The sequence below is a fragment of the Moschus berezovskii genome, chromosome 5, assembly GCF_049115385.1.
Source record: "Moschus berezovskii isolate FMDL1 chromosome 5, NW_MosBer_1.0, whole genome shotgun sequence".
NCBI lineage: Eukaryota > Metazoa > Chordata > Mammalia > Artiodactyla > Moschidae > Moschus > Moschus berezovskii.
The window spans coordinates 4095288-4118990 of NC_142464.1; the positions used below are offsets into that span (position 1 = coordinate 4095288).

General features: G+C 49.3%; 1 protein-coding gene across 1 annotated transcript in view; it reads right to left on the reverse strand.

The window, feature by feature from the left end:
- Positions 1-300: 300 nt before the first annotated feature.
- The window catches only part of LOC148777776 (uncharacterized), a 46737-nt gene continuing 23334 nt past the window's right edge, over positions 301-23703 (reverse strand). The window contains exons 3-5 of the mRNA XM_088836650.1: positions 8715-8881; positions 1169-1209; positions 301-932 (exon numbers count right to left, since the gene is read on the reverse strand). Of these exons, the coding sequence (XP_088692776.1) occupies positions 301-932; positions 1169-1209; positions 8715-8881 (840 nt within the window). The remainder of the gene's footprint in view (positions 933-1168; positions 1210-8714; positions 8882-23703) is intronic.

The window sequence follows — 23703 nt, forward strand, 5'->3', positions numbered from 1 at the left end:
AAGATTCTAACAATACTGAGAGACTGCAACTTTCAACTTCAGTCAGAGGAAAATCCAGTTTCCTTTCATTTCAGTGATTGGCATTGATTGTGGCCTCAAAAGGATGGGAAGAAATGCAGAGAAAAGTAGACTCAATGTTGTCAGGAGGGGGAGAGAGGAACGGGGAGTGCTTGCCATGAATCTAGGCTTTGCTGGGAAGTGGGGGGAATAGAATGAGGGTGTCTGAATGTAGACAGTGGTGATGCTTACAGAGCATTGTGAAGGCCTCCATATTCCCAGATGGCTTCAAGGGAGGAAAGTTTATTGATACACACTTATGAGCAAAATATACATAAAGCCACAAAAAACGTAAAAGATGAGAAGAAAGATGCCTAGGAGCCTGATGAAAATCAGCTCAGGGGAAGGGAATTCAATCTCCCCTGGGTGTGGAGAGAGTGGACGGCGTCCACGGGGAACACACAGGGATGGAGGTTGCAGAGCCAACCGCACCCTTGGACCAGGTATTTGCCAAAAGGACTCTGAATCTATGTCCAGAACTGGGGCCTGTTCTCCCTGCAGGGGAGGGACAGAAATGGTGTGCGTCTGAGTCCTTGGCAGGAACCAGGGCAGGCTGCACCTGCCCAGGTGGTCACTCAGGCCCTGACTAGCGTTCTGCCGCCAAAGCCCAAGCAGGTGCAAGTGCACGTGGCGGTGGAGGTTCTGGAAAGTGGGGTAGGACATCAGGGCCTGGGGCTGGGGGTCCTGCAGGCACAGAGATCCAATGTGCTGAGGGTGCTGGCCAGTACCCGGCTTGCCCCGTGTCTTTGGGTGGGGACGTCTCAGGTCTCGGTCTCCCATCATTGGATCCCTGGGTCCTGCACCTGGAGCTCCCACCTCTGTAGGGACAGGTCTTGTTCGTGGAGGCTGGATGAGTTTGACGGCCAGAGCTAGAGCTTGGGGAAAAGAAGAGTTTGCCACAGGCCAGCCTTGCCATGTGCCTAAGTGGGCATGAAAGCTTCCTAGAGATGCACTAAGAAGGCCCAGCATTGGTGTCTTCTCTGCAGTCTCCAAGATGGGTGGTTTGAGTCCAGCCTTTGTTCCAGGCCCAGCCTCAGCTCTTGAGGACTCATCCCTGTGTGGCTCAGCACCACCTCCCCACACTCACATGCAGCATCCCAAGCCGCCTCACCTCTGTGCTCTGCTGTGTTGGGTTCCAGGTCCTCCTGCTGCCTCTGAGGCAGGGTTTCTCAGCGCTCTGCTTTAGAGCAGGCTGTGCTGAGCTCAGTGGCAGCCTAAGACTGGGTACCCGGGTGTGTGCTGGGTGGTGTCTGAGCAGCAGGCCTTGCCCGCTTCCTCTTCATCGCCAGTTCGCCTGAGCCCTCTGTGGTCACGCTCACCTGGAGCCTGCACTGGGCCTCCAGGGCAGGGGGTGGTGCTCTGAAACCTCCCTCTTGGAGGCTGATGTGGTGTGCACCTCAGGGGCCACCTCGGGTGGTACGCTATGCAATGATAGTGACCACCAGCCAGCCCTGCTTCAATATTTCTGAGCTGAGCCTGGACAAGATGTCTAAAGTTTCTGCCCGTCTGCCTTTCTGCTCCCAAAAAGAACAGATACAGGTGTCTGCTCAGTACCCACCGGGTAGGACGGAGACACCCCCATGAGTGTGTGAGGTCAGCCTGGGCACACGGCTCAGCCCGGACGCTCCCCATGCCACCCAGCATGCTCTCCCCTGGGGTGTGGACACAAGTGACCCACGGGCTCCTGACCCATATGCGGCTGGGCTTGCCTGAGGCAGACACACCCTTAGAAACCCCCATCCACACACAAGGAAAGGCCTCAGGCTTCCCCATATGGGACGGGAGAGGTGGCCTGACCTGGCCTGGGTCTCCCCTGTTACTTTTCGGTTCCTTCGGGCAAAGGATCAGAGGCTTCTCTGGGGGCCCTGAGCCAGCGTCGACCGTGTTCCCACACACTCTGCCTGTGAGCTTGCCTGAGGCCCTGGCCTCTGGGCAGGGGCAAACAGCAGAACATCTTGAAAGCAAGCGATCTGGCTGGGGGCTCCTCTCTGCTGGGGAGGCCTGGAAACCCGGGTTTCGTGTTCTGTTGGGTTCTGTTTCCAGGAAGTGTTATCATTTCCTGTTTTCGTGGCCAAGGTCCATTCCACAAAGTTCCCCAAGGGAACCTCTGTGTTTCTGGTTGTTCCCCCATGCCCTCAGGACACGTGCAGGCAAATTGACACCCACACAGCACAACCCACAGCCTTGAGGAGACCAGGGTGCAGCCAGGGCCTGAGTTCTGAGGACACAGCTGCTTTCAGCCCAGGCTCCTTCTTCTCAGAAGTGATGTGGCCCTGGGCAAGCCATGTGCCCCGCAGGGTTTCCACACTCTCTCCATCTGCAGAGTGGGGATCACTTTCCCATTTCCTGCCTAGGTCTGTCAACCTACGAACAGCTCCAGTGCCTGTTCAAACTTTGGGCCGCTCTCACATGGAGCTAGGACACTGAGACTTCCCAATGGACGGATTCCACACAGGGCTGACCTAGCACAGAATGGGGCAGAATCAGGCCTAGATGGGCTCTGGGACCTTCGAAGATGAAGTCCACTTCCTGCCTATTTCTTGACCCCAGCATTGGGAGGACCGGAAGGTAATATTCAGACATCGCCGCCTCTGATATCAACATTCCTTGTCCTACTCAAATGTCGAACTCTGCCTCGAGGAGTTGTGGAGCCTGCCTCAACAGTGGCTCCCCGCATACTTGTTTTTGAGTCTCATCATCTTGGGTCATTTTCCCCCTTTCAGGGGGAATTGGCACTGTTATTTTCCCAAACTCAAGTGAGATGCATGCAAATACTGTGAAATCGATTCATTTACTCTCTCCATTGTTCAGTCTCTCTCCCTCGTTCCCTCTCTTTCTTGATCTTTCCAAATTCAGTCTGTCGCTTCCTCTCTGTGTTTCTCCTCTGGATGCTTGCATGCCTGAGAAATGCATGTACACATATATATTGTTGACCTTCAGTTCAGTTCAGTTCAGTTCAGTTCAGTCGCTTAGTCGTGTCCGACTCTTAGCAACCCCATGAACCACAGCACGCCAGGCCTCCCTGTCCATCACCAACTCACGGAGTTCACTCAAACTCATGTCCATCGAGTCAGTAATGCCATCCAGCCACCTCATTCTCTGTCGTCCCCGTCTCCTCCTACCCCCAATCGCTCCCAGCATCAGTCTTTTCCAGTGAGTCAACTCGTCACATGAGGTGGTCAAAATGTTGGAGTTTCAGCTTTAGCATAAGTCCTTCCAATGAACACCCAGGTTTGATCTCCTCTAGAATGGACTGGTTGGATCTCCCTGCAGTCCAAGGGACTCTCAAGAGTCTTCTCCAGCACCACGGTTCAAAAGCATCAATTCTTTGGCGATCAGCTTTCTTCACAGTCCAACTCTCACATCCATACATGATCACGGGAAAAACCATAGGATTGACTAATCGGACCTTGGTTGGCAAAGTAATGTCTCTGCTTTTTAATATGCTATCTAGGCTGGTCATAACTTTCCTTCCAAGGAGCAAGCGTCTTTTAATTTCATGGCTGCAATCAGCATCCGCAGTGTTTTTGGAGCCCCAAAAAATAAAGTCTGACACTGTTTCGACTGTTTCTCGTCTATTTCCCAAGAAGTGATGGGACCGGATGCCATGATCTTCGTTTTCTGAATGTTGAGCTTCAAGACAACCTTTTCACTCTCTTCTTTCACTTTCATCAATAAGCCTTTGAGTTCCTCTTCACTTTCTGCCATAAGTGTGGTGTCATCTGCATATCTGAAGTTATTGATATTTCTCCCAGCAATCTTGATTCCAGCTTTTGCTTCTTCCAGCCCAGCGTTCCTCATGATGTACTCTGCATAGAAGTTAAATAAGCAGGGTGACAATATACAACATTGACGTACTCTTTTTCCTATTTGGAACCAGTCTGTTGTTCCATGTCCAGTTCTGACTGTTGCTTCCTGACCTGCATACAGGTTTCTCAAGAGGCAGGTCAGGTGGTCTGGGATTCCCATCTCTTTCAGAATTTTCCACAGTTTATTGTGATCCACACAGTCAAAGGCCTTGGCATAGTCAATGAAGCAAATATAGATGTTTTTCTGGAACTCTCTTGCTTTCTCCATAATCCAGCGGATGTTGGCAATTTGATCTCTGGTGCCTCTGCCTTTTCTAAAACCTGCTTGAACATCTGGAAGTTCTTGATTCACATATTGCTGAAGCCTAGCTTGGAGAATTTTGAGCATGACTTTACTAGTGTGTGAGATGAGTGCAATTGTGCTGTAGTTTGAGCATTCTTTGGCATTGCCTTTCTTTGTGATTGGAATGAAGACTGATCTTTTCCAGTCCTGTGGCCATTGCTGAATTTTCCATATTTGCTGGCATATTGAGTGCAGCACTTTCACAGCATCATCTTTTAGGATTTGAAATAGCTCAATTGGAATTCCATCACCTCCACTAGCTTTGTTTGTAGTGATGCTCTCTAAGGCCCACTTGACTTCACATTCCAAGATGTCTGGCTCCAGGTGAGTGATCACGCCATTGTGATTATCTTGGTCTTGAAGATCTTTTTTGTACAGTTCTTCTGTGTATTCTTGCCACCTCTTCTTAATATCTTCTGCTTCTGTTAAGTCCATAACATTTCTGTCCTTTATAGAGCCCATCTTTGCATGAAATGTTCCCTTGATATCTCTAATTTTCTTGAAAAGATCTCTTGTTTTTCATATTCTGTTGTTTTCCTCTATTTCTTTGCATTGATCGCTGGGGAATTGTTGACCTAGGGTGAGCCTGTAGGGTTTCATTTCAAGTGAGGTAAAGGTTTTGGGTGGGAGTTCATGTTAGGGGAGAGGATATGTCTGGGGTTTGTTCTGGGAGACTTACTGGTGTGAGTTCTCAGTCTCTTTTATGAACGAACCCCTTCTCCGATATTCTGCTCTCAAATATTCTTTTGTGTTCAGATTGTTAACATTTTGATAAGTGAATGCTTATCTTTTCTGATGCAAAGCTGTTCAGTGGATGGAAGCAAGTTGGTGTCTTTTGGTTTCCTGTTTCCTTGACTTGAAGAGACCCAATTTTATTACGCCTCCCACACACGTGTTGAGAAGTCCCTGACATTAAGGAGCCAATGGCCCTTGTTTCTTTCCAGGAGTTTCATCACTTCAGGTTTGTATTGACGTGTTTCCCTAAACCTGAAATGTTATGAGAACAATAGCTAATGTGATTGTTCAGATGGAACCAACTCCAATTCCCACGGCCTTTCGTTGCAGAGGCTCTAGTTCCCATTTGTATCGCCTCCCCTCCTTTGGCATTGAGGAATTGACCGTTGATGCTTGGGTTGATTTCTGGACCCTCAATTCCATTCCATGTATCTGGTTCTGCGTGTTTGATTTCTTCCCAGTAACATGCTGTCCTGATGATCCTAGTGTGATACTCTAATTGGCTATCAGGCAGCCTGCTATGTACATTTCAGGGCTTTGTGGCAGATTGCATTGACTATTTTGACTCCTTTCTGTTTCCATAGACATTTTGGAATTCTTTGGTTATAATGACCTGAGAACAGCCGTTGGTATTTTGAGAGGAATAGCGTGGAAACTCTGGATTGCCCCACGGTGGGTGTTGGGGGCAGGGGGAAGTGACATCATCTTACCAGGAGGAATTCTTCTGATCCGGGAGCACAGCTTATTTTCCATTGGATTGTTGGGCTTCACCTTCTTTCATCCATCTCTTGCAGTTCTCTGAGAAGAAGGGCTTCCCTCCTGGGTTAGATGGACTCCTAGCTATTGCCTTTCCGGGAATGTCACTGTCGGTGGGGTTGATAATTGACTTCTTCTAAGCGTTTGTTGGAAGTGTTAGAAATGCCAAGGATTTTTCTTCCCCTTCCTCACTGTCCATTTCTCTGAGCCTCCAGGTAGAACGACCTATTCCAGGGTCGCATGGGGCTCGGGGAATGCAGTTAGACCGTATTTCCCAGGCCTCAGTGCTGGGCATCATCCGGTGTACTCTCCCTGTCCCTTCATTTTCCTGGTGGCTCCTTCAGGCCCATTTGTGTTCATGTCATTTGTGTATTAAGAGCCAAATCCTGCCTAAGCTCTGTGTATGCAAACAGTTGTCTCCCAGCTTGGGATGTGTCATTTGCACTTTTCAGACGGTTTTTCCCAGAGTCCAAATCTTGGATTTGACAAAGTTCACTGTGTTCCCTTGTTACTCTTTGTGTAGTGCCTTTCTGTATTGTGTGTGAAGACACAGAACTCATGCTAATCTCTGCTCCATTTCCTTCTGGATTTGTGAACCGTTTTGCATGGAACATAAGTCTAGGAATCATTTCAAGTGCATTTGTTGAGAGGTACCAAGTTTCCATGGACATGCATGTCAACCCCTCTGGTTTCCAAATGTGTTGCTCCTAAACTCTTTTGGATATCTTCTCGGAAAGATGGGTGTTTTTCAGCTTGCATTTCCACAGAAGAATGGATTCAGCAGTTCTAGCTCAGGGACGCTGTGTCCAGTGAAAAGGGAGTTGGGTGCGGCCTCCCTTTCAGCACCAATCCCAAGTTCAGGTTGACAGGGCTCTGAACTTCCATCTGTGATCCAGATTCCACAGGCATCCTTGTGTACCCTTGGTTGTGTGAGCAGCTGAAGGGAGTTTCGTCTCCGAAGGCGCCCAGCAGGCCTGCAGGTTCAGACTGTGAGAGGTGAGCATCTCAGAGGACAGGAGCCACCGTGCCAGAAGTGGAGTGGGATCCACCCTGAGGTTGGGCAATGATCGTCAAGTGATGTTCCACTGGGACTATGATGGGTCTGCCACACTCTTCTCCCACATAGCGAGAGAGATGTCTATGGGATCTGCTAGGACCTCCACTCCCTCTTGTGGTCCCGAAGGCTGGTTGTCACCATCCTGAGCACCTAGCTCTGAGATGATGGCCACCTCCCCCTACAATGTATGTCCCTTTTCCCACGTGTCCATGCAAAGTGTCAGGCCATCTCTGAGCTACACTAGCCATGTGCTTTGCCTGTCATTGGACCTGCACATGTTTCTTCTGTTTTCTTCCTGATAAGTGATTTTCTCGAGCATGTGGGTGCCACAAGGATGGTTAGTCTTTCTCTGGCCTTGTGTTCTGAGGAACACTTCTCCCTTTGTTGGTGTGGGTTTATCTTTCCATTTATCCTGCATGGTTTATTGTTGTGAGTTTGTTTGTATCAGCGGAAGAACTCAGCCTTTCACTTGTGCCTGATGCGTCCCACTTACAACAGGACGACCTACCTGGAGATTCTGAGCACATTTGCCGTGATGACTTCATTTGGCAGATGATATCTTGAAAGGATCTACACAGTCCATTCAGATATCCAAAGGCTCCTTCAAATGACACAGAAACCAGAATTCTCCAGTTTGGTCTTCCAATATGTGGGGAGTCAGAACAATCCCCTGGAGAAGGGAAAAGCTACCAACTCCAGGATTCTGGCCTAGAGAATTCCATGGACTGTAGAATTCATGGGGATGCCAAGAATCTAACAAAACTGAGAGACTATAACTTTCACCTTCAGTCAGACCAAAATCCAGTTTCCTCTCATTTTAGTGATTGGCATTGATTGGGGACCCCGAAACGATGGGAAGAAATGCAGAGAGAAGTAGACTCAATGATTTCAGGTGGGGGAGAGAGGAACGGGGAGTGCTTGCCATGAATCCAGGCTTTGCTGGGAAGTGGGAAGGGGATAGAATGAGTGTTTCAGAATGTAGAGAGTGGTGATGCTTACAAAGCATTTTGAAGGCCTCCATCTTCCCAAATGGCATCAAAGAAGGAAAATTTATTGGCATACACTTGTGAGCAAAATATACAGAAAGACATAAAAGACATAAAAATGAGAAGAAAGATGCCTAGAAGCCTGATGAAAATCAGCTCAGGGGAAGGGAAGTCAATCTCCCCTGGGTGGGGAGGGAGTGGGAAGGCATCCACGGGGAACACACAGGGATGGAGGCTGCAGAGCCAACCACACCCCTGGACGATGTGTTTGCTGAAAGGGCTCTGGAAGTCTGTCCAGAGCAGGGACCTGTTCTCCCTGCAGGGGTGGGACAGTCATGGTGGGCGTCTGAGTCTTTGGCAGCAGCCAGGGCAGGCTGCCCTTGTGCAGGTGGTCACTCAGCCCCTGACTCGGGTTCTTCCTCCAAAGCCCAAGCAGGTGCATGTACACGTGAAGGTGGAGGTTCTGGAAGGCATGGTGAGACATCGGGGCCTGGGGCTGGGAGTCGTGCAGGTACAGAGTTCCGATGTGCTCAAGGGACTGTCAAGTACCCGGTTCGCCCCGTAGCTTTGGGAGGGTTGTCTTAGGTCTCGATCTCCCCTCATTGGATCCCTGCGTCCTGTACCTGGAGCTCCCACCTCTGTAGGGACGGGTCTTGTACGTGGAGGCTGGCTGAGTTTCATGGCCAGAGCTAGAGCTGGGAGAGAAGAAGAGTTTGCCAAATGCCAGCCTTGCCATGAGCCTAAGGGGACATGAAGGCTTCCTAGAGATTCGCTAAGAAGGCCCTGCTTCGGAGTCTTCTCTGCAGTCTCCACGATGGGTGGTGTGAGGCCAGCCTTTAGTCCAGGCCCAGCCCCACTCTGGGGGACTCCTCGCTGTGTGGCTAAGCACCGCCTCCCCACACTCACATGCAGCAGCCCCAGGAGCCTCAACTCTGTGCTCTGCACTGTTGGGCTCCAGGCTCTCCTGCTGCCTCCAAGGAAGGGCTTGTCGGAGCTCTGGGTCAGAGCCGGGTGTGCTGAGCTCCGTGGCAGCCTGAGACTGGGCCCCGGAGTGTGTGCTTGGTGGTGTCTGTGCAGCAGGTCTTGCCTGCTTCATCTTCTTCGCCAGTTTGGCTGAGCCCTCCGTGGCCACGCTCACCTGGAGCCTGTACTGGTCTTCTTGGGCAGGGGGCTGGTGCTCTGGACCCTCCCTCAGGGTTGTGGTAGGGGTGTTCCCTTCAGGGGCCACTTTGGGTGGGATGCTCTACAATGACAGTGACCATCAGCAGCACTCCTTCGATATTTCTGAGCTGTGCCTGACCAGGATGGCTGCTGCCTCTGCCCATCTGCCCTTCTGCTCCCAGAAAGCTCAGAGACGAGTGTCTGCTCAGATACGCAATCGGGAGGACAGAGATACCCCTGAGGGAGTGAGGTCAGCCTGGGAAGCCAGCTCTGCCCGGATGCTTCCCATGCCACCAGCCTGCTCTCCCCTGTGGTGTGGACAAAAGCCACCCACGAGCTCCTGACCAATATGCGGCTGGGCTTGCTTAAGGCAGACACACCCCGAGAAACCCCCATCAACACACCTTCAAAGACCTCAGGCTTCCCCATGTGGGACGGGAGAGGTGGCCGGACCCGGCCTGGGCCTCCCTGTTACCTTTCTGTTCCTTAGGGCAAAGGGCCAGAGGCCTCTCCGGGGTCCCTGAGCCAGCGTCATCCACGTTCCCACATTCTCTGCCTGTGAGTTCGCCTGAGGCCCCGGCCTTTGGGCAGGGGCAAACAACAGAACATCTTGAAAACAAGTGATCTGGCTGGGGACTCCTCTCCACTGAGGAGGCCTGGATACCAGGGTTGCCGGTTCTGTTGGGTTCTGTTGCCAGGAAGTGACATCATTTCCTGGTTCATGGCCGAGGTCCCTTCCACAAAGCTCCCCAAGGGAACCTCTGGGTTTCTAGCTGTTTCCCCACGCCATTAGGCCACGTGCAGGCAAAGTGACACACACAGCCCACCCCACAGCATTGGGGAGACCTGAGTGCAGCCAGGGCCTGAGCTCTGAGGACACAGCTGCTTTCAGCCCAGGCTCCTTCTCAGATGTGAAGTGGCCCTGGGCAAGGCATGTGCCCTGAAGGTTTTCCCCACTCTCTCCATCTGCAGAGTGGGGGTCACTCTCCCATTTCCTGCCTAGGTCTGTCAGCCTACGAACAGCTCCAGTGCCTGTTCAAACATTGGGCCGCTATTACATGGAGCTTGGACACTGAGACTTCCCAAAGGATGGATTCCACACAGGGCTGACCTAGCACAGAATGGGGCAGAATCAGGCCTGGATGGGCTTTGGAACCTGGGAAAAGGCAGTCCCCTTTCGGCCTATTTTTTGACCCCTGCATTTGGAGGACCGGAAAGTCATATTCAGACATCACCCCCTCTGATATCAACCTTCCCCATCCTCCTCAATTGCCCCACTCGGCCTCGAAGGCTGGGGGAGTCTGCCCCAACAGTGGCTCCCTGCATCCTTGTCCTTGAGTCTCATCATCTTGAGTCATTTTCCCCCTTGGGGGAAAAGCACAGTCATTGTTTCCAACCACAAGAGAGATTCATGCAAATTTAATGAAATCGAATCATTTCGTCTCTCCATTGTTCAGTCTCTCTCCCTCGTTCCCTATCTTTCTTGACCTTTCCAAAATCAGTCTGTCTCTTCCTCTCTGTGTCTCTCCTCTGGATGCTCATATGCATGTGAATGCATGGACGCATGTATGTTGTTGAACTTGTTTGAGGCTTTAGGGTTTCGTGTCTAGTGAGTTAAAGTTTTGTCGTTGGATTTCGTGTTAGGGGAAGGGATAGGTCTGGGGTTTGTTCTGGGAGACGCGTAGGAACCCCTTCTCCGATATTCTGCTTGCTAATATTCTTTTTTGTTCATTTGTTACTTTTTTGATTTGTGAATGCTCAGCATTTCTGATGCAAATATGTTCAAGTGGATGGAAACCCGTGGGTGTACTTTAGTGTACTGTTTCCTTGACTTGAAGGGTCCCAATTTTCTTCCCCCCCCACACACACATGTTGAGAAGTCCATGACATGAAGGAGCCTATGGCCCGTGCTTATTTCCAGGAGTTTCATCACTTCAGGCTTTGCGTTGATGTGTTTCACTGAATCTGACGTGTTGTGAGACCAGAAGCCAATGTGATTGTTCAGATGGAACCATCTCCAATTCCCACGGCCTTTCATTGCAGAGGCTTTTGTTCTCATTCGTATCAACTCCCCTCCTTTGGCATCAAGGAATTGACCGTAGAAGCTTGGGTTTATGTCTGGACCCTCAATTCCATTCCACCGATCTGGTTCTGTGTGTTTGATTTCTTCCCAGTACCATGCTGTCCTGATGATCCTAGTGTGATAGTCTAATTGGCTATCAAGCAGCCTGCTATGTCCATTTCAGGGTTTTGTGGCAGATTGCATTGACTCTTTTGAGTCCTTTGTATTTCCATAGACATTTTGGAATTCATTGGTTATAATGCCCTGAGAACAGCCTTTGGTTTTTTTATTTTATTTTTATTGAAAGCTAATCAAAATCACTGCAGATGCTGATTGCAGCCATGAAATTAAAAGACGCTTGCTCCTTGGAAGGAAAGTTATGACCAACCTTGATAGTATATTAAAAAGTAGAGACATTACTTTGCCAACCAAGGTCCGTCTAGTCAAGGCAATGGTTTTTCCCGTGGTCATGTATGAATGTGAGAGTTGGACTGTGAAGAAGGCTGATCGCCAAAGAATCGATGCTTTTGAACTGTGGTGTTGGAGAAGACTCTTGAGAGTCCCTTATACTGCCAGGAGATCCAACCAGTCCATTCCAGAGGAGATCAATCCTGGATGTTCATTGGAGGGACTGATGTTAAAGCTGAAACTGCAATACTTTGGCCACCTCATGCGACGAGTTGACTCACTGGAAAAGACTCTGATGCTGGGAAAGGTTGGGGGCGGGAGGAGAAGGGGACGACAGAGAATTAGATGGCTGGATGGCATCACTGACTCTGTGGACATGAGTTTGAGTGTACTCCGGGAGTTGGTGATGGATAGGGAAGCCTTGCGTGCTGTGATTCATGGGGTCGCGGAGAGTCGGACATGACTGAGCGACTGAACTGAACTGAACTGAACTGAATTATTTTACAATATTATATTGGTTGGTTTTGCCATACATTGACATGAATCCGCCTCGGGTGTACATGAGGTCCCTCTCCCGAACCCCCCTCCCACTTCCCTTCTTCCTTTATTTTCCCTCTGGGTCATACCAGCCCTGAACATCCTGTATCATGCCTCGACCCTGAACTGGTGATTCGTTTCACATATGATAATATACATGTTTCAATGCCATTCTCCCAAACCATCCCATCCTCACCCTCTCCCACAGAATCCGTACGACTCTTTTATACATCTGTTTCTCTTTTGCTGTCTCGTATACGGGGTTATCATTTGCATCTTTCTAAATTCCATATATATGCGTTAGTATATTGTATTGGTGTTTTTGTTTCTGGCTTACTTCACTCTGTATAATAGGCTCCAATTTCATCCACCTCATTAGAACTGATTCAAATGCATTCTTTTTAACGGCTGAGTAATACTCCATTGTGTATATGTACCAAAGCTTTATTATCCATTCGTCTGCAGATGGACATCTAGGTTGCTTCCATGTCCTGGCTATTGTAAACAGTGCTGCGATGAACATTGGAGTACATGTGTCTCTTTCAATTCTGGTTTCCTCGGTGTGTATGCCCAGGAGTGTGATTGCTGGATCATATGGCATTTCTATTTCCAGTTTTTTGAGGAATCTCCACACTGTTCTCCATAGTGGCTGTACTAGTTTGCATTCCCACCAACAGTGTAAGAAGGTTCCCATTTTTCCACAACCTCTCTAGCATTTATTGCATGTAGACTTTTGGATAGCAGCCATTCTGACTGGTGTGAAATGGTATATCATTGTGGTTTTGATTTGCATTTCTCTGATTATGAGAGATGTTGAGCATTTTTTCATGTGTTTGTTAGCCATCTTTATGAATTCTTTAGAGAAATGTCTGTTTAGTTCTTTGGCCCATTTTTTGATTGGCTCATTTATTTTTCTGGAATTGAGCTGCAGGAGCTGCTTGTATATTTTGGAGATTAATCCTTTATCAGTTGTTTCATTTCTTATTATTTCCCCCCATTCTGAAGGCTGCCTTTTCCCCTTGCTTATAGTTTCCTTTGCTGTGCAGAGCTTTTGATTTTAATTAGGTCCCATTTGTTTATTTTTGCTTTTATTTCCAATATTCTGGGAGGTGGGTCTTGGAGGATCCTGCTGTGATTTATGTCAGAGAGTGTTTCGCCTACATTCTCCTCTAGGAGTTTTATAGTTTTTGGTTTTATGTTTATCTCTCTAGTCTATTTTGAGTTTATTTTGGTATACGGTGTTAGGAAGTATTCTAGTTTTATTCTTTTACAAGTGGCTGGCCAGTTTTCCCAGAACCACTTGTTAAAGAGACTGTCTTTTCTCCATTTTTTATTCTTGCCTCCTTTGTCAAACATAAGGTATCCATAGGTGCGTGGATTTATCGCTGGGCTTTCTATTTTGTTCCATTGATCTATGTTTCTGTATTTATGCCCATACCATACTGTCTTGATGACTGTGGCTTTGTAGTAGAGCCTGAAGTCCGGCAGGCTAATTCCCCCAGTGACATTTTTCTTCCTCAAGATTGCTTTGGCTATTCGAGGTTTTTTGTATTTCCATACAAATTGTGAGATTATTTGTTCTAGTTCTATGAAAAATATCATTGGTAGCTGGACAGGGATTGCATTGAATGTATAAGTTACTTTAGATATTATACACATTTTAACAATATTTATTCTTCCAATACACGAACATGGTATATTTCTCCATCTATTAGTGTACTCTTTGATTATGTTCACTAGTGTTTTATAGTTTTCTGTGTACAAGTCTTTTGTTTCCTTAGGTAAATACATTCTTAAGTATTTAAATCTTTTCGTTGCAACAGAGAATGGAAGAGTTTCCTTAATTTCTCATTCTATTTTCTCATTATTAGTGTAAAGGAATGCAAGTGATTTCTGTGTGTTGACTTTATATTCTGCAACTTTACTGTATTCATTGATTAGCTCTAGTAGTTTTCTGGTAGATTCTTTAGGGTTTTCTGTGTAGAGGATCACATCCTCAGTGAACAGTGAAAGTTTTACTTCTTCTTTTCCAATTTGTATTCCTTTTATGTCTTTTTCTGCTCTGATTGCTGTAGCCAAAACTTCCAGAACTATATTGAATAGTAGTGGTGTTAATGGGCACCCTTGTCTTTTCCTGACATTAGGGGAAATGCTTTCAGTTTTTCACCGTTGAGGATAACGTTTACTGTGGGTTTGTCATATATAGCTATTATTATATTGAGATATGTCCTTTCTATTCCCACTTTCTGGAGGGTTTTTATCATAAATGGATGCTGTATTTTGTCAAAGGCTTTCTCTGCATCAATTGAAATAATCATATAATTTTTAGTTTTCAGTTTGTTAATGTGGTGTATTACGTTGATTGATTTGTGGATATTGAAGAATCCTTGCATTCCTGGGATAAGCCCACTTGGTCATGATGTATGATCTTCTGAATGTGTTGTTGGATTCTGATTGCTAGAATTTTGTTAAGGATTTTTGCATCTATGTTCATCAGTGATATTGGCTGTAGTTTTCTTTTTTTGTGGGATCTTTACGAGGATTTTGGATTATTGTGATGGTGGCCTCATAGAATGAGTTTGGAAGTTTACCTTCCTCAGCAATTTTCTGGAAGAGTTTGAGTAGAATAGGTGTTAGCTCTTCTCTAAATTTTTGGTAGAACTCAGCCGTGAAGCCGTCTGGACCAGGGCTTTTGTTTGCTGGAAGATTTTTTATTATAGCCTCTAGTTCCGAGCTTGTGATGGGTCTATTCAGATTTTCTATTTCTTCCTGGTTCAGTTTTGTAAAGTTGTACTTTTCTTGGAATTTGTCGATTTCTTCCAGGTTATTCATTTTATTGCCATATAATTGCTGATAGTATTCTCTAATAATCCTTTGTATTTGTGTAGCTGTTGGTATTTTGAGAGGAATAGCGTGCGACCTCTGGACTGCCCCAATTTGGGGGTTGGGGGGAGGGGGAAGTGACATTTTCTTTCCAGGAGAAATTCTTCTGATATTGGAGCACAGTTTATTTTCCATTGGATTGGTGGGCTTCACCTTCTTTCATCCATCTCTTGCAGTTCTCTTATAAGAGGGGCTTCCCTCCTGGGTTAGATGAACCCCTAGCTATTGCCTTTCAGGAAATGTCACTGTCGATTGGGGTTGATACTTGCCGTCTCCTTCTAAGCATTTGCTGTTAGTATTAGAAATGCCAACGATTTCTCTTCCCCTTCCTCACTGTCCATCTCTCTGAGCCTCCAGGTTGAACAGGCCTAGTCCAGGGTCCCACGGCTATTGGGGAGTGCAGCTAGACCGTGTTTCTCAGGCCTTCATTGTTGGGCATCATTCGGTATACTCTCCATGTCCCTTCCTTCGCCTGGTTTCCCTGCAGACCTCTCCTTCAAGCTTTTGTTCATGTCGTTTGTGTATTAGGAGCCAAATTCTGCCTACGTTCCGTGTATGCAAACAGTTGTCTTCCTGCTTGGGATATGTTGTTTGTGTTTTTCAGATGGTCTTTCCCAGAGCCCATATCTTGGATTTGACAAAGTTCACTGTGTTCCCTGGTTACTCTTTGTGTAGTGCCTTTTGCTATTGTGTGTGAAAACTCAGTGCTCATGTCTAATGTCTGCTCCATTTCCTTCTGGATTTGTGAACCATTTTGCATGGAACGTATGTCTAGGATTCATTTGAAGTGCATTTGTTGAGAGGTGTTAATTTTCCATGGACATGCATGTCATCCCCTCTGGTTTCCAATGTGTCACTCCTAAACTCTTTTGGAGACCTTCTCGGAAAGATGGGTGTTTTTCAGCTTGCATTTCCACAGTTGAATGGATTCAGCAGCTCTAGAAGCAAGGACACTTTGTCCAATGAAAGGGGGAGTCAGGTGCGGCCTCCCTTTCAGCACCGATCCCCAAGTCTGGTTGAGAGGGCTCTGATCTTCCATCACTGAGCCAGAAGCCACAGGCATCCTTGTGTGCCCTTGGACGTGTGAGCGGCTTAAGGGAGTTTCGTCTGCACAGGCACCAAGCAAGCCTGCGACTTTGGACCACCAGAGGTGAGCATCTCAGAAGACAGGATCAACCGTGCAAGAAGTGGAATGGGATCCACCTTGAGGGTGGGCACTGATCGCCAAGAGATGTTCCAGTGGGACTTTGATGGGTCCAGCACATTCTGCTGACAGAGAGCTAGACAGAAGTCTATGGGCTCTGCTGGCCCTCCATTCCCTCTTGTGGTCCCGAAGGCTGGTTGACACCAACCTGAGCACCGAGCTCTGAGATTATGAGAACCGCCACCTGCACTGTGTTTCCCTTTGCCCACGTGTCCATGCGAAGCATCAGGCCATCTCTGAGCTACACTAGCCATGTGCATTGCCTCACATTGGACTTGCACATGTTTCTTCTGTTTCTTTCCCAATCACTGATTTTCTCGAGCATGTGGGGGCTACGAGGATGGTGGATCTGGCCTTGTGTTCTGTGGAACACCTCTCCCTTTGTTGGTTTGGGTTTATCATTCCATTTCTCCTGCCTGGTTTATTGTTGTGAGTTTGTTTGTGCCAGCGGAAGAACTCAGCATTTCCCTTGTGCCTGAGGTGTCCCACTTACAACAGCATTGCCTACCTGCATATTCTGAGCACATTTGCCGAGAGGGCTACGTTTGGCAGATAACATCTTGAAAAGACCTACTTGGTCCTTTCAGATACCCAAAGGCTACGTCAAATGACATAGGGACCAGAATTCTCCAGTTTGGATTTCCAATATGTGGGGAGTCAGAACAACCCACTGAGAAGGGAAAAGCTACCGACTCCAGGATTCTGACCTAGAGAATTGCATGGATTGTAGAATTCATGGGGATGCCAAGACTCTAACAATGCCGAGAGACTATAACTTTCGCCTTCAGTCAGAGCAAAATCCAGTTTCCTTTTATTTCAGTGATTGGCATTGATTGGGGACCTCGAAAGGATGGGAAGAAATGCACAGAGAAGTAGGCTCAATGTTGTCAGGTGGGGAGAGAAGAATGGGGAGTGCTTGCCATGAATCCAGGCTTTGCTGGGAAGTGGGGGGGATAGAATGAGGGTGTCCAAATGTAGACAGTGGTGATGTTTACACAGCATTGTCAAGGCCTCCATATTCCCAAATGGCATCAAGGAAGGAAAATTTATTGACACACAGTTGCGAGCAAAATATACAGAAAGCCATAAAAGACATAAAAGATGAAAAGAAAGATGCCTAGGAGCCTGATGAAAATCAGCTCAGTGGAATGGAAGTCAATCTCACCTGGGTGGGGAGACAGTGGACGGCTGCCACGGACAACACGCAGGGATGGAGGCTGCAGAGTCAACCGCGTCCCTGGACGAGGTTTTTGATGAATGGGCTCTGGGTCTCTGTCCAGAGCATGGGTCTGTTCTCCCTGCTGGGGTGGGACAGGCATGTTGGGCGTCTGAGTCCTTGGCAGGAGACACGGCAGGCTGTCCCTCTGCAGGTGGTCATTCAGGCCCTGACTCGGGTTCTGCCACCAAAGCACTAGCAGGTGTAAGTTCACGTGGAGTTGGAGGTTCTGGAAAATGGGGTGGGACATCAGAGCCTGGGGCTCTGGTTCGTGCAGGCACAGAGTTCGGATGTGCTGACGGTGCTAGCCAGTACCCGGCTCGCCCCATTTCTTTCTGAGGGGACGTCTCAGGTCTCAATCTCCCCTCAGTGGATCCCTGGGTGCTGCACCTGGAGCTCCAACCTCTGTAGGGACTCGTTTTGGACTTGGAGGCTAGCTGAGTTTGACGGTCAGAGCTAGAGCTGGTGGAGAAGAAGAGTTTGCCACAGGACAGCCTTGCCATGTGCCTAAGTGGGTACGAAAGCTTCCTAGAGATTCTATAAGAAGGCCTAGCATCGGGGTCTTCTCTGCAGTCTCCAAAATGTGTGGTGTGAGGCCAGCCATTGTTCCCGGACCAGCCCCAGCTCTGGGGGACACCTCCCTGTGTGGCTCAGCACTACCTCCCACACTCACATGCAGCAGCCACAAACACCTCATCTATTTGCTCTGCCCTCCTGGGTTCCAGGTCCTACTGCTACCTCCAAGGCAGGGCTTCTCAGAGCTCTCGGTCAGGGCAGGCTCTGCTGAGTTCCGTGGCAGCCTGAGACTGGGCCCCTGGGTGCATGCTGGGTGGTGTCTGTGTAGCAGGCCTGGCCTGCTCCATCTTCATTGCCAGTTGGGCTGAGCCTTCCGTGGCCACGCTCACCTGCAGCCTGGACTGGGCCTCCCGGGCAGGGGGCTAGTGTTCTGAGCCCTCCCTCTGGGAGGTGGATGGGGTGTACCTCTCAGGGGCCACCTCGGGTGGGATGTTCTGCAATGATAGAGACCATCAGCCAGCCCTGCTTTGATATTTGTGAGCTGAGACTGGCCAGTATGGCTGCTGCTTCTGCCCGTCTGCCCTTCTGCTCCCAGAAGGAGCAGCGACAAAGATATGCTGAGATACCCACCCAGGAGGACGGAGACACACCCGAGTGCGTGAGGTCAGCCTGGTCCACCAGCTCTGACTGGACGCTCCCCATGACAGGCAGCCTGTTCTCCGCTGGGGTGTGGAAACAAGCAGTCAAAGGGCTCCAAACCCACATGCAGCTGGGCTTGCTTGAGTCAGACACACGCCGAGAAAACCCCTTCCACACACAGGGAAAGGCCTCAGGCTTCCCCGGGTGGGATGGGAGAGGTGGCAGGACCCTGTATGCATACACTGAGCTTAGGCAGGATTTGGCTGTTAATACACAAATGACATGAACACAAAGGAGCCTGAAGGAGACATCTGAAGGGACACCAGGCGAAGAAAGGGATGCGGAGAGTACACCAAATGATGCCCAGAACTGAGGGTCTGATCCACAGGGTCTAGGTGCACTCCCCGAGGCCCGTGGGACCCTGGACTAGGCCTGTTCTACCTGGAGGCTCAGAGAGATGGATAGTGAGGAAGGGGAAGAGAAATACTTGGCATTTCTAACACTCACAGCAAACGCTTAGAAGAAGGCAATTATCAACCCCACCGACAGTTACATTCCTTGAAAGGCAATAGCTAGGAGTCCATCTAAACCAGGAGGGGAGCCCCTCTTCTCTGAGAACTGCAAGAGATGGATAAAAGAAGGTGAATCCCACAAATCCAATGGAAAATAGCTGTGCTCAAGGATCAGAAGAATTCCTCCTGGTAAGATGATATCAATTCCCCCTCCCCTGGACCCCCACCGTGGGGCAATCCAGAGGATCCACTCTATTTCTCTCAAAATACCAACGGCTTTTCTCAGGGCATTATAACCAAAGAATCCAAAATGTCTATGGAAACACAAAGGACTCAAAAGAGTCAATGCAATCTGCCGTAAAGCTCTGAAATGGACATAGCAGGCTGACTGATACCCAATTAGACTCTCAGACTAGGATCATCAGGACAGCATAGTACTGGGAAGAAATCAAACACGCAGAACCAGATCCATGGAATGGATTTGAGGTTCCAGACGTAAACCGAAGCTTCTACGGTCAATTCCTCGACGCCAAAGGAGGAGAGGTGATACGAATGGGAAAAAGAACCTCTGCAAGGAAAGGTCGTGGGAATTGGAGATGGTTCCATCTGAACAATCATATTGGCTTTTGGTCTCATAACACGTCAGATTCAGTGAAACACATCAATGTAAACCCTGAAGTGATGAAACTCTTGGAAATAAGCAAGGGCCATAGGCACCTTAATGTCAGGGACTTCTCAAAATTTGTGTGGGGTTGGAAGAAAATTGGGTCTCTTCAAGTCAAGGAAACAGTAAACCAAAGGACACCCACCAGCTTCCATCCACTTGAACAGCTTTGCAACAGAAAAGCTAAGTATTTGTTAATCAAAATGGTAAAAAAGTGAACACACAAGCATATTTGCAAGCGGAATATCGGAGAAGGGGTTATTATGTAAGAGACTGAGAACTCACACCACTAATCTCCCAGAACAAACCCCAGATCTAGCCCTTCCCCTAACACCAATTCCAATCCCAAACCTTTAACTCACTCTACACGAAACACTAAAGCCTCACCCTAGGTCAACAGTTTACATGCTTACATACATTCACATGCATTCAAGCATCCACAGGAGAGACACAGAGAGGAAGACAGACTGAATTTGGAAAGGTCAAGAAAGAAACGGAACGCGGAAGAGAGACTGAACCAGGGAGAGAGGAAATGAGTCGATTTCACAGAATTTGCATGAATCTCTCTTGAGTTTGGAAACATTGACAGTGCGTATTCCCGCTGCAAGTGGTAAAATGACACAAGATGATGAGATTCAAAGAAAAGGATGCGGGGAGCCACTGTTTGGGTAGACTCCCCCACTCCTCGAGGCTGAGTGGGACACTTGAGTAGGACAAGGAAGGTTGATATCAGAGGGGGCGATGTCTGAATATGACCTTCTGGTCCTCCCAATGCGGGCGTCAAGAAATAGGCAGGAAGCGGACTGCCTTTTCCCAGGTCCCAGAGCCCATCCAGGCCTGATTCTGCCCCATTCTGTGCTAGGTCAGCCCTGTGTGAAATCTTTCCTTTGGAAAGTCTTAGTGTCCAAGCTCCATGTGATAGAGGCCCAAAGTATAAACAGGAACTGGAGTTGTTCATAGGCTGACAAACCTAGGCAGCAGATGGGAGAGTGTTCCCCACTCTGAAGATCAAGAGACTGGGTTACCCTGCGGAGCACATGCCTTGCCCAGGGCCACATCATTTCTGAGAAGAAGGATCCTGGGCTGAAAATATCTGTGTCCTCAGAGCTCAGGCCCTGGCTGCACCCAGGTCTCCCCATGCTGTGGGGTAGGCTGTGTGGTTTCACTGTGCCTTCATGTGGTAAAAGGACGTGGGGGAACAGCCAGAAACCCAGAGGTTCCCTTGGGGAACTTTGTGGAAGGGACCTCGGCCACGAACCAGGAAATGATGTCACTTCCTGGCAACAGAACCCAACAGAACCCACAAACCGGGTATCCAGTCCTCCCCAGTGGAGAGGAGCCCCCAGCCAGATCGTTTGCTGTCAAGATGTTCTGCTGCTTGCCCTTGCCCAGATGATGCCGGGACCTCAGGCAGACTGTGTGGGCACGCGGTTGACACTGGCTCAGCACCCCGCCCCCCCGAGAGTCCTCTGGCCCTTTGCCCAAAGGAACAGAAAGGTAACAGGGAAGCCCCAGGCCAGGTCCGGCCACCTCTCCTGTCCCACCTGGGGAAGCCTGAGGCATTTCGCTGTGTGTGGATGGTGGTTTTTCGGGGTGTGTCTGCCTCAAGCAAGCCCAACCGCATGTGGGTCAGGAGACCATGGATCGCTTGTATCCACACCCCAGGAGAGAGAAGGCTGGGTGGCATGGGGAGTGTCCAGGCAGATCCGCGTGCCCAGGCTGACCTCACACCCTCAGGGGTGTCTCTGTCCTCCCGGGTGGGTAGCTGAGCGTATCTTTGTCTTTGCTCTTTCTGTGAGCAGAAGGGCAGACAGGCAGAGGCAGCAGCCATCCTGGCCAGCCTCAGCCCAGAAATATCGAAGCAGGGCTGGCTGATGTTCACTATCATTGCAGAGCGTCCCACCCGAGTTGGCCCCTGAGGGGCACACCCCATCCAGCTCCCAGAATGAGGGCTCAGAGCACTAGCCCCCTGCCCGGGAGGACCAGTGCAGGCTCCAAGTGAGCGTGGCCAAGGAGGGCTCAGCCCAACTGAAGATGAAGACGGAGCGGGCAAGGCCTGCTACCCTGACACCACCCAGCATGCACCCCGGGGCCCAGTCGCAGGCTGCCACAGAGCTCCGCAGAGCCGGCCCTGACCCAGAGCTCTGAGAAGCCCTGCACCTGAGGTAGCAGGAGGACCTGAAACCCAGAACGGCATAGCACAGACGTGAGGCGGCTGGGACTGCTGAACATGAGTGTAGGGATTCAGTGCTGAGCCACACAGGTAGGAGTGCCCCAGAGCTGGGGCTGGGCCTGGACCAAAGGCTAGCCTCACACCACCCATCTTGGAGACTGCAGAGAAGACTCCGATGCTGGGCCTTCTTAGCGAATCTCTAGGAAGCTTTCGTGCCCACTTAGGCACATGGCAAGGCTGGCCTGGGGCAAACTTTTCTTCTCCCCCAGCTCTAGCTCCGGCCGTCAAACTCAGCGAGCCTCCACCTCCAACACCTGTCCCTACGGAGGTGGGAGCTCCAGGTGCAGGACCCAGGGATCCACTGAGGGGGGTTCGAGACCTGAGACGTACCCTCCCAAAGACATGTTTCCAACCGGGTATTGGCAGGCACACTCAGCACATCGGATCTCTGTGTCTGCACGACCCACAGCCCCAGGACCCGACGTCCCACCCCGTTTCCAGATCCTCCACCTCAACGTGCACTTACACCTGCTCGGGCATTGGTGGCAGAACCTGAGTCAAGGTCTGAGTGACCACCTGCACAAGGGCAGCCTGCCCTGGCTCCTGCCAAGGACTCAGACACCCACCATGATGGTCCCACACCTGCAGCGAGAAAAGGCCCCTGCTCTGGACAGAGACCCAGAGCCCGTTCAGCAAACACCTCGTCCAGGGGCGCGTTTGGCTCTGCAGGCTCCATCCCTGTGTGTTCCCTGTGGATGCCATCCACTCCCTCCCAACCCAGGGGAGACTGACTTCCTTTCCCCTGAGCTGATTTTCATCAGGCTCCTAGGCATCTTTCTTCTCATCTTTTATGTCTTTTATGGCTTTATGTACATTTTGCTCACAAGTGTGTGTCAATAAATTTTCCTTCCTTGATGCCATTTGGGAATATATAGGCCTTCACAATGCTGTGTAATCATCACCACTGTCTACATTCGGACACCCTCACTCTATCCCCCCACACACTTCCCAGCAAAGCCTGGATTCAAGGCAAGCACTGCCCATTCCTCTCTCCCTCGCCTGACAACATTGAGTCTACTTCTTTCTGCATTTCTTCCCATCCTTTTGGGGTCCCCAATCAATGCAATCACTGAAATGAAAGGAAACTGGATTTTCCTGTGGCTGAAGGTGAACGTTATAGTCTCTGAGTATTGTTAGAGTCTTGACATGCCCATGAATTCTACAGTGCATGGAATTCTCTAGGCCAGAATCCTGGAGTGGGTAGCTTTTCCCTTCTCCAGGGGATTGTTCTGAGTCCCCACATATTGGAAGACCAAACTGGAGAATTCTGGTTTCTATGTCATTTGAAGGAGCCTTTGGGTATATGAAAGGACAGTGTAGGTCCTTTCAAGATGTCATCTGCCCATCGAAGCCCTCTCGATAACTGCTCAGAATCTCCAGGTAGGCAGTGCAGTTGTAAGTGGGACACCTCAGACACAAGGAAATGCTGAGTTCTTCTCCCGGCTCAAACAAACTCACAACAATAAACCAGGCAGGAGAAATGGAAAGATAAATCCACACCAACAAAGGGAAAACTCTTCCTCAGAACACAAGGCCAGAAAAAGACCCACCATCCTTGTGGTCCCCACATGCTGGAGAAAATGTATGATTGGGAAGGAAACAGAAGAAACATATGCAGGTCCAATGAGAAACAATGGACATGGCTAGTGTAGCTCAGAGACAGCCTGACGCTTTGTGTGGACATGCGGTCAAAAGGAAACACAGGGCAGGTGTCAGTGGTCATCATCTAGAGCTAGGTGCTCATCATGGTGTCAACCAGTCTTTGGGACCACAAGAGGGAGTGGAGGGCCTAACAGAGCCCATAGACATCTCTCTCGCTATCTGGGAGAAGAGTGTGCCGGACCCATTAAAGTCCCATAGGAGCATCTATTGACAATCAGTGCCCACCCTCAGGGTGGAACCCACTCCACTTCTGGCACAGTGGC